The following is a 10845-nucleotide window of genomic DNA, read 5'->3' on the forward strand; positions in this document are numbered from 1 at the left end:
GACGTACATACACGTCGATTTAACGGTATTCAATTTATGTTTATTTTTTTAAATATAAAAGATTTTCAAAGCAAAAAAGTGTTTATCAAAAAAAATATAAAGTTAAAAAGAAATTTTTTCACATTGTCGAAACATGTTAAGTTTGTCATGAAAATACACAAAAAATGATGAAAGAAAAATTAAATGTTCCTTATGTATATAAGATTATTTAAATTTTAACTTCGCCTAAAAGCCTTTTTCACTGTTGTCATTGGAAAGGTTTTGATTACTGATTGGTATAAAATTTACTGTTATTTTACTGTAAATGAAATTTCAGCCGGACTACCTTAATAAAGGTGGCGATTGCCGGCAGTAAAACACAAAAATTTAAAACGCTTAGCCAAAACAGTTTGGAAGCTCCAAAATAAAGTCGAGTGCTTATTTTTGTCGGTAGATATAATAGAGCTCGTTCTGTCGATTTAGAAACTTGGCAAGCAACCGTGACCAACTGGAAGCAGCCAAGGCCACTGGATTTCAAGAGGGTGGGCTTGTGAGGGCATATGTTCGCTTTTTTGAACCATTTGTTGATTTAGACGACGAGTCTTTCAGGAGCGAATAAACACTTTAATTAACACATCACGGTGGTCATAAACACTTGACGAAGACGAAGAAAAGGCATTAACAGTTCGACGTAAACGATGTCCACAATGTATAATGTATATACCATTCAAACTGAATCACTTTCTTCAAATATCAATCATTACCTACACGCATTAACCTATTCACTGTAGCAACCTTTACCACACAAATAAATTAATTTAGAAGTACGTACTAAGTCACTTCTATGCTGGCGAACGATTAATTTAGAAATGCGAAAGGTGTATGTTTGGAGAGCGGCGTTGTACGGGTGCGAAACATGGACAGTGGGCGCGACGGAAAAGAAAAGGTTAGAAGCGTTTCAAATATAGGCGAATGATGAGGATAACGAGGGTAGAAAAGGTTAAAAATGGAGAGGTATAGGAGAACAGAGAACTCTATGGAAGTCAATAAAAAATAGGCGAGATAGGTTGGTAGGAGACCTTCTCAAGCATGAAGGTCTAGTTAGAGACATATTAAAGGCACAAGCAGGAGTTAGGAGGGGTAGAGGTAGACCTAGGTTAGATTACTGTTCGCAAATACTTAAGGATGTAGGTTGTTCTAGTTTTAGGGAAATGCGAGGTTTAGCTTATGATAGGAAAGAGTGGAGGTACGTGGTGTCCAACCAGTCTTAGGACTGACGACTTTATGGTGATCATAACCAGAAGATTGAAATATAAATTCAATAAACGCATTAATCCAATCAACATCATCATGCATTAAAAAAAATATTGCACTGTTACCTAATATCTATAAATTCCCATTTAGCAATGAAATGTACTTTAAATTCTCCATAGATGAATTAGCTGTGATAGTTACTATTTTGGACAAAGTTTATGAAAAAATCCAAAAATGAAGAAAAAAGATGGATGTGTACATCAATATTTGCAAATGAGAAAAACTGAATTTTCTGTATTTTATTATTTAAATAATATGCTATTTTTCAACTAATTTCACTTTCAAATAAATTCAAGTGTACTCATTATATTCAGGGAGACATCTGACCGATGATGACAGATTTAAAAACGCAGTCAAAAACGGCAAATATAAGCCAGAACCAGTTCGATAAAATATTATTTGAAACATACCTATAACGAAGTACGATTGGACCAAAATCGGCACGATAACACTTGTGTGTTTTTCTCCTGTATAATGGTAGGAATCAAGCACAATAATCGTGGTATTCAGATTCAGAATTATTTTGAAGAATGACTATAAAAGTGAGTCAGTAGAAGTATGATGAAAGTGGTCTCACCACCCTGCCTCACTAACGACTCCTTTTTAATGATTCTTCTATTTGATTTAGAATTGGAAAATCACTGTTATTTAAAAATTGACCTACTAACCGAGGGATAGGTGCCAGCTTGTAATTTTAAACAAATAATCTGATTGTACTAAACAATTGTAACAAAACTAAGTAAGAAATCAATGCTTCTTTTTAATAATAATAAATGTTTACCTAATGTGGCATTCAGAAAAGGCACAAAAAATATATCTTCCAGAAATTGGAGGTAGAAACGCATATATTAGAATAAGACAAACAAGTGGAACGTGATATCAGAAAATAAAGCCTCACAGAGACCAGGAAATAACTGAAATTGGCAAATCCATAAAAAGAGAATTAGACAGTAAACACTGTCTACTACAACTTGTAGTATTAGAAAGAGTATGGGTTTTCTTTCTGTAGAAGTGTTTGTTCATCTCTGAAACAATTTTCAAACTCATTGTCAGACTCAAAGCTTTCTGTCCTTCTCTTTTTCGTATGGGTTTGCTGTTCAATTGGAACGGAAAACAGCGATACACACAGGTAGTTTCCGGTACGCAGAAGGACAAAGAATTAAAAGCAATAAACACGAGCACTTCATTCTTCATATCTCCGGAGACCTTTCGCGTCAAGAACATAAAACACAGACGTACACGTTTTCTCACAACAGTGCTTGGAGGAGTAAAATCTTTTCAACAATTTCACCGACTGTATCTCGTAGCAAATCAACACTTCTAGGCAACAAAATATTTTTAATGTATTTGCAAATGAAATTAACAGAAACCGATTTATTTCAATCATTAATTTTGTTATTAAACTTAATACTCGTATCAATAAACTAATATGGTCTGCTTGTCCCAAAAATAGTTATTTTGTGGTTTTGGAACTTTTTNCACGTTTTCTCACAACAGTGCTTGGAGGAGTAAAATCTTTTCAACAATTTCACCGACTGTATCTCGTAGCAAATCAACACTTCTTGGAACATGGAACTAGGCACACCACTTCGGTTGTTCTTTAGATCGACGATCAGAAATTGGAACAAAGCGTAAAATAATTCCAAGAACATTCAAGTACGTCGCAGATATAATGAACATAGCAAATGAAAAGCATAAAGCACAATAGACTAGCACAAGAGTGTAAACAGAATTAAAAGAAAAATGTTCCTAATTGTTAGCACAAACGATAACGTTATTATTCAAAATGCGCGAGCACATTATAAAAAATGTATACAAGATGTACAGGTCACCAAAATGCATAACTTTTTGAGTGTGCCTCACTGAAAATATCACCGGTTTTTCTGAAAACTGTCATAAACTAACGGAAATTATAAAATCTTTTGAACAAAGCATAACTCTCCTTAAAAGTATCGAATTTATTGGACTTATTTTATTTTATTATTTATATGAAAAGATGGTCAAAAAAATATTTGTACGAATTTTCCTAAACTACTCACAACGAGTTTCTTAAAAGACGTTTGGTTATGAAGTTGCCACTAATGTATGCTTAAAGGTTTGAGCACACATTGACGAAACGAATGCGACACGAGATACAATACGTTTCTCGTCCCGTAGATGTCAAAGTCACACTGGAACGAGTTACGTACGAGATGCGCGGCAATTTACTATGGACTCTTTAATAAGTGACATGTGCTTCTATATGCCCAAAAATCCAAAAAGTTAGCTTTAGACGAAGAGGAAAAATGTGCAAGAAGTAAAAATTAAAAGAAAATAAAAATTAAGGCCTGGAAAAGTAGATGTACAAAGGGAGAAGCTTTTTGACATCCATTTTCACTGTATATACTGCAAACAGCAATATCTCAATAAAAATAAATAAAAAAAATATGAATTAGTTATTATTACGTTGATATAAGGCTACATACATTACAACCCCTACAATTACTTCGAAATGGGAGTCGTACGTATCTCGCATGAAATTCGTGTAGCATACAATCCGTATTCGTCTCGCCAATGTGGGCCCAACCTTAAAAGTTACGGAAACGTACCTACCTACCTTTATTTAAACTAAGAAGAATAAGAAAGTTACGGTCAGGAAGTCCACTTAGGATAGACCTTCTCATGAGGGCGCGCTATGTACCAAAACAGGAAACAGTTGTCACAGCATACGTTTTCATATAATAAACTTAGTAAAGATTGACGAAATAGTAGTGTAATTAATTTGTTGATTAACTCTAACATGGATCTACGTCAAATGACGACCAAATCAATCAACTATTTAAGACAAGATTCAGTAAAGCTCAAGGCAATTAAGGGTTGGAAGGTTTTTATTTTAAAAGAACCTTGAACTATACCTAATATTATCCAAACTAAGGGATTAAGTGGAGAACATATTTAAGACAAGATGCTTCTGTTCAGGACAGTTTCAATTTTTGTACTTTCTGTTCATAAAAAACAACCAGGTGGCCGGTGTGTTAACCTAAAGAAAATAACGCATAGAGATCTTAACAACATCGCCGCATCATTAAGTTCGAGCCTTATGACGCATTTCGTTGTGATAATGAGCATCGCGTTTATATGTACTTTCCGCAGAGTTGGACTTTCGCCAACTTTGTCGTCCACATCCCATGTCGAATTTAAAGTAGTCACTGAAGAGTCTAGCAATGATCCGTTGGACGCCTTGTCTTTTTATTTTCCCCTTTTATTTTTGTTAGACACGCTGACGGACGAAAGTTTAGAAGAATTAGCAAAATAGTCCTCGAAGTAATTATATTATAACAAAAATGCCTACGCGTGGACTGTTTAAATTGAATCATTTCTAAAAAGAAAAACAAAAAGGTATCATTCAAAAGCTTACATATTTTAAATGTATTCAATTCGTAATTACGTTAAATGTCTAAACGAAATATAATTCAATTATTAATTTGGATTTAAAGTTATTTAAAATAACGCAACTGGATTGATGAGTCTAATTAATTAAATCTTGCAGATACTTTTAGTTATTAATGCCCTTTATACTGATATACTGATATACTGATATACAGGCACATATTATTTATGTATTAATAATTTTCAAAATCAAAATCCTTGAAGCATCTACAAAAATAAAGTATTTTTCTTTAATGCTTGAAATTACTAGACTATTTACATACGTCAAAAAAATAATTTTGCCATAGCTAATTGAGGGTAATGAAAGTAAAAAGAAAAAGCACTAAAACAAGCAATCTTTTCTGACAAAATCGTGAATAATTCATTATCTTTATCGATGACACCATTACAGAATGCCTCATTGCAAAGAATTTATTCTACATAAAGAAACTACACCCACTGCGGTTTTTTAAATGTTAATGAAGTCGTAAATGACTAANAGGCAACAAAATATTTTTAATGTATTTGCAAATGAAATTAACAGAAACCGATTTATTTCAATCATTAATTTTGTTATTAAACTTAATACTCGTATCAATAAACTAATATGGTCTGCTTGTCCCAAAAATAGTTATTTTGTGGTTTTGGAACTTTTTTATTAATGTTAAACAACAATAAAAAAGTACCAATTAATTAATCCAGTTCCGGAACAATTGAAAGATAAAAAGAGACGTCACCTGGTTTTGATGATAGAGAAGAGTTCCATGAGACTCTTCAATATGTTATTATAAAAAACGGATTAAGAAATGAATGGTCAATTAAAATGTTTACAATTTACATAAGTTTATAATTTTTTTACTAGGCTTCGCTATGAAGGTAAATCATCGTCAGTTATCTAAGTGAGAAGCTTTTAATTCCACTCATGTCTATAAATATGTCTTAAGTGGTTCAGACGATTGGGCTGTAAACTCATTATCCTTTTCAAACGGAACATACAGAACAACAAAATAAAATATTGAGACACGTGAAACAAATACATGGTCCTACCGTTTACCATTTTAATATCGTAGAAACGCAATAAGGAACAATTTCCGTTCAAAACTACAAAAGCATATCAAGAGTGAAGAAGAATTATCGAAAAGAATTAGAAGGTACAGTAAGGACACCCTGTACTTAAAACCTCCCCAAACAGAAGTGCAGCAAAAGTATGATTATACAACCAATCCTTATCGTTTCGGTTACGGTGGCACACTCCGTAATTCCTGTGGGACAAAAAAGGAAATCGAGAAAGGTCACTCACTCACATTTAATGAGAACAACTCCGTTGCGATTATCCTCCATCATCCTCCTCTTGTTTACGTTTCAAACAGTCACAGTGTCACGTTCCAGCAGCATTCCCATACCACAAGAACCATAACAACAACAACAACAACAAATAACGTTAACATTAATTTAGCGGACACGAGCGGGCCGCAGGGGGTTGAAGCAGAACCCGCATCACGTTGAGCGTGGTTCCAAGTTCCAACTACCTTCTACTCTCGACGATAATTCCACTAACAAACCGTTCGTTCGTTCGACTATAGCACACCACGTGCACCAAAGAGTCGACTGCTGCAAACAAAACGAACATCGACATTCATACGTTCCAAAGCAAGCCGTGTTTGTTGTTGATGTTGGCCATGCCATACCGTGTGCTCGCTGCCTGCCTTTTTCTTTCTTCCTCCTTACAGTCCGTCGATCCGGTTGCTCACCACGATACGATGAGGTAAGGTGGCTCGTACGTACAAGAACAACACTACGACAAAACCGTAGAAAGCCCTACGCTACGGCACTAACCGAGACTGATCCGGCTCATGTTATGGCGATTAAGTAGAGAGAAAGAAAAAGGTGGATGATCTCTTTTATTATATTAAACGTCGTGTACTGCCTGCAGGCGAAATTCCATCCATCGAGTATTCCAAAACAAGAACGACGATTTCAGAAGAAACGTAGTGGAATAACCTGAACTCAATTAAAAAGAAAGCTATAAAATGACGATTGCGTTTTTGAAAACTACCACAATTGCCGGCAATTTCGTCACCGAGAACTCGATTATATCGCAAACCCTATTTTAAACCTTCAGAGATAGCAATTTTAAAAACTCACTTTGTAGTAGACGATACCTAAAATAAGGAACCTTGGTGCAAAATTTCAAGCTTTCTAATACGTTGGTTTGGGCTTTGATCGATGCATGAAACTTTGAACCCCCTTTTTATCCTTTTAGGGGATGGATTTCAAAAAATTCTCTCTAAGTCTGTAGATGGATTGACATTATACAATGTTAATCATTAGAACCCACCTGTGCACCTGTAGATTCATAAATTCTGAAGAGCAACATGCTAAACGTAATTATCCTTTTTATCGTTCCACTAGAAACCCAAGCTCCCCAGGAAGGTACATCACATAAAGGCTTCTCTGTTTCTCTATACATACTGTGTATTTTCACGTATATAAACATTTTAAATTTTTTATCTACTTATATGAGAGTATCTATCTACACAGAAAAGTCCTTCTGGACTCTCCAATGCAACTGAAGTGCAGCAGGACTTATGCCACTGATATTAGTGAATTTGTTCCTGTAAACATTTATTGCTTTTGAATAAGGTGGTGATAATTTTCTTTTTATTTTACTTTCGAAATAAATTTCATAAATGATAATCATCCTTCAAACACAAATGTGCATTTGTTGCATTTACTACCAGCGATACCGACCGATATGAATTAATACAGCTGCAACTTTTCATGGTTTAGTAAATTTAAATCTGGCCAAGTGAAAATTCAATACAGATTGCAATTTCGTGTGTTCATCGTATAACAACGCTGCAAAGTTTAGAAAACTCCTCTACTGATTCATTACATTTTTCGCCATTTTAATTTCATGAGCAATTACCTTTTGGTACTAATTCCTGAAATAGTATGCAGGTCATTAGGGGCCACATGACGAGTAGTGTTGCAACTACTCTGTCCGCAATTGCGGAAGTTCCGCATACGTTTTCACATCCGCTTCAGCTTCTGGTTCCGCATTTTTATAATCGAAATTTATCAGAACTTATCTTTTTGAAAATCAATATATCGGAACAATAAAACCATTTTATTACTTGTATCTGTTGGCTGAACTTGGCCGTTTTTAAAGCAAAATTTAAACGAAATTGCTCATTGCAAAGCTGAATGTTGTGCAGGTACCTACAGCCAGCTTTCAGTGACCCCTCAGTAACATTGTGTTTGTATTATTATCAACCGTTTATGTTTATAAAGTATTAGCGTCAATTGTGCATTACAGCCGACAAATTTTATTTTCTTATTAGTCTTCTATTTTAATCTAAAAACGTCCAGGACTTTCAGCTCCCTGTAAGTCAGTTCTCCTAATAATTTCATTTCGAAAATACTAATACAGTTATAGCGTTTATTTACTTTGTTTTGTGTTTGTTCAGTGGTGTCAATTTTAAGTTAAAAGTGCAATTTTGAAGACAAAAAAAGTTCCATTTGAGATTATTTTGTTGATGTTTTTTAGTGTGGAAATTGCTGTTCATAAATTCACTAAATTTTTTAATTCATTTAAGCATTATGCAACATCAATAAGTCGACAAAAACTAGGTATGAAAACTGTACTTATTAAATGAGACCGAAGCAAATATTTTTGAACAGGTAAACAAGACGAATTTTTCCAATAATTTGTTTCCTTAGAGATTAGGTGTAGAAAATCGCATCAAAAAAGGTTACAAAACAAAAAACTTACCCTTAAGGCTATCGAGACTTTTCTTCCTGACAAAGGGTTCCCCTACAAAGAAAACAACATATTATATTATTGGATTTGAATTTTTATAAAAATTTGGATACCAACGAGCTAAGGCGAGCTAACAAAAGAAAGCGAACTGTATTTCATCGTCAGCTTTTATGTACAACCTTGTAATAAACCCGAAGCTACTGAAGAAAATGTTTGACTTTTGACATTTAGTCGGTTCATTATCGTTAATATCTTCACATAAATATTATATTTCCCCCTTTTTAACGCCAGTAAAAATGGAAAAAGCAAAAAGGCTACACATATATCAAATGATTTTCTTTTAAAAATATCGTAATAATGAAAAACGCAAGTGACGGACCACCGCATATATAAATGAAACAAATATCTAGGGCCTGGTTTTTTGAAGGGCCCGATTAAACTGTCTATTTCGAAACAATTCTTAAACATATTTACTTTATATTTTTCGTGAGTTCTATTTCTTGTTGGAGAGAGATCACCCGGTGTTAAGGAAATATCAAGGGTCCTGAAGTGGATTAATTCGACCCTGCATATATTGATTGAAAAGAGAACCATCAATCTATTTTAGTGTGGATAATAATTTATTAATGAGTTCCCAGATATAAATATTTCGTTGTATCTACTAACAACAACAACAACAACAAATAACGTTAACATTAATTTAGCGGACACGAGCGGGCCGCAGGGGGTTGAAGCAGAACCCGCATCACGTTGAGCGTGGTNAATTTCTAATTTCATGTACTCTGGTCTCCGATTGTACCTAAACATCCTTAAAGAATAATTTCCACTTTATTGTGTTATAAAAGTACATTTCACGCTCATTATTAATAGAGATTGAAACTAAATATTTTTTTGTTTTGATGTTGAAACCTAATTAATCGTGAATTTCTAATTTCATGTACTCTGGTCTCCGATTGTACCTAAACATCCTTAAAGAATAATTTCCACTTTATTGTGTTATAAAAGTACATTTCACGCCATCTTTAGGTTGGTAGTCGATTCAGTGAACGCAAGCAAGCGAATGAACAGTATACGATAAAATACCGAAGGATAATGTTTGCTGCTTTGTACGTACAGTAAAGGATTCTACCCACAGCATAGAATTAAACCGCTCAATTCAAAATTACGTGAAAAATTCACACACGAAATACTACCGGGAAAACGCAACCGCCTAGGCTGCATTCTATTTCTGATGTTTTAAATATTTTGTTCCTCAAAGGCAACATTCTGTATTACAAAAATTATAAAAGTAATAACAATACTAATTGTAAGTGCAATACTGCTTCACGACATGGGCCTTTACAGTTAAATAAAAAGTTTATATATTATAGGTGATCCCCACGAGATCGCACAATCACAATGGTTATTGTATAGTTTTTAAGCCATAAATGTAATTTGCATTGTACGGTGTATTTTAATAAAAGTAAATAAAGCATTCTGAGTTACTTTTTGCAATGAACGGTATCCTACTAATATAGTCTTTTATTACGGTTAAAGCTGTAAAAAATTGTATGAGAAAATAAAACCATCGAATAAAAATAAAACCTACTGATGTGTTAATTAATATTAATTTCCATAATATGCATACATATATGTGAGTTGACCATAGTGAATTGATAATGTAAATAATTGAAATCTAATGGCAGTACTGTCTATTAATTACTTCCAATATAATTACAATTTATGCAACGTTTCGACTATTTATCTACAGTCTTTTTAAATCAATAACTAAGCAGCGTTAATGATTAAACAATTAATTTATTATTGAGGTCTGAGCTTATATACCATGCACGGAAATAATCAAATAAATAGCATTACCATTAGATAACAACTTTATTTAACTTCATTTATGAATTATTAATTTCAGCACTATTTTTGGTCCTATTATATGTTGGTACTTCATGACAATTCATTCATTAAAATATTCAAAAAGCTTAAAAATTGGCAGCCTTCTTTTTTAATTCATACATTTAGTGCAGGGTCACGCTACTGTTTTAAAAAAATTGAACAACTTGACACAAAATTGTAAGTTTCTTCTGCATATACATATACGACGTTCGGGTGAATTGGGATCGCGGTTATTTAAAAATTAAATGCCGTAATTAATGAATATTTCGTATTTTTGAATTTATAATTTAAAACTATGGCGCTTTCCGACTCTACCGGAACTGCTGAGGTATAACATGAGAATGGAAATGGACGTACATACACGTCGATTTAACGGTATTCAATTTATGTTTATTTTTTTAAATATAAAAGATTTTCAAAGCAAAAAAGTGTTTATCAAAAAAAATATAAAGTTAAAAAGAAATTTTTTCACATTGTCGAAACATGTTAAGTTT

The 10845-nt window shown here is 33.4% G+C and overlaps 1 protein-coding gene across 6 annotated transcripts in view; it reads right to left on the bottom strand.

The window, feature by feature from the left end:
* The window catches only part of LOC108738082 (rho guanine nucleotide exchange factor 10), a 207177-nt gene that overhangs the window by 76478 nt on the left and 119854 nt on the right, over positions 1–10845 (bottom strand). For 3 of the 6 annotated variants that reach the window (XM_018471320.1, XM_018471319.1, XM_018471322.1), the window contains one exon: positions 8477–8518. The exons of 2 other annotated variants lie outside the window; for them this stretch is intronic. In XM_018471320.1, the coding sequence (XP_018326822.1) occupies positions 8477–8518 (42 nt within the window). Of the gene's footprint in view, positions 1–6005; positions 6278–8476; positions 8519–10845 lie in introns of those variants that run through there. One more of the 6 variants, XM_018471325.2, reaches the window with a different exon arrangement.

The sequence above is a fragment of the Agrilus planipennis genome, unplaced genomic scaffold, assembly GCF_000699045.2.
Source record: "Agrilus planipennis isolate EAB-ADULT unplaced genomic scaffold, Apla_2.0 scaffold165, whole genome shotgun sequence".
Lineage (NCBI taxonomy): Eukaryota > Metazoa > Arthropoda > Insecta > Coleoptera > Buprestidae > Agrilus > Agrilus planipennis.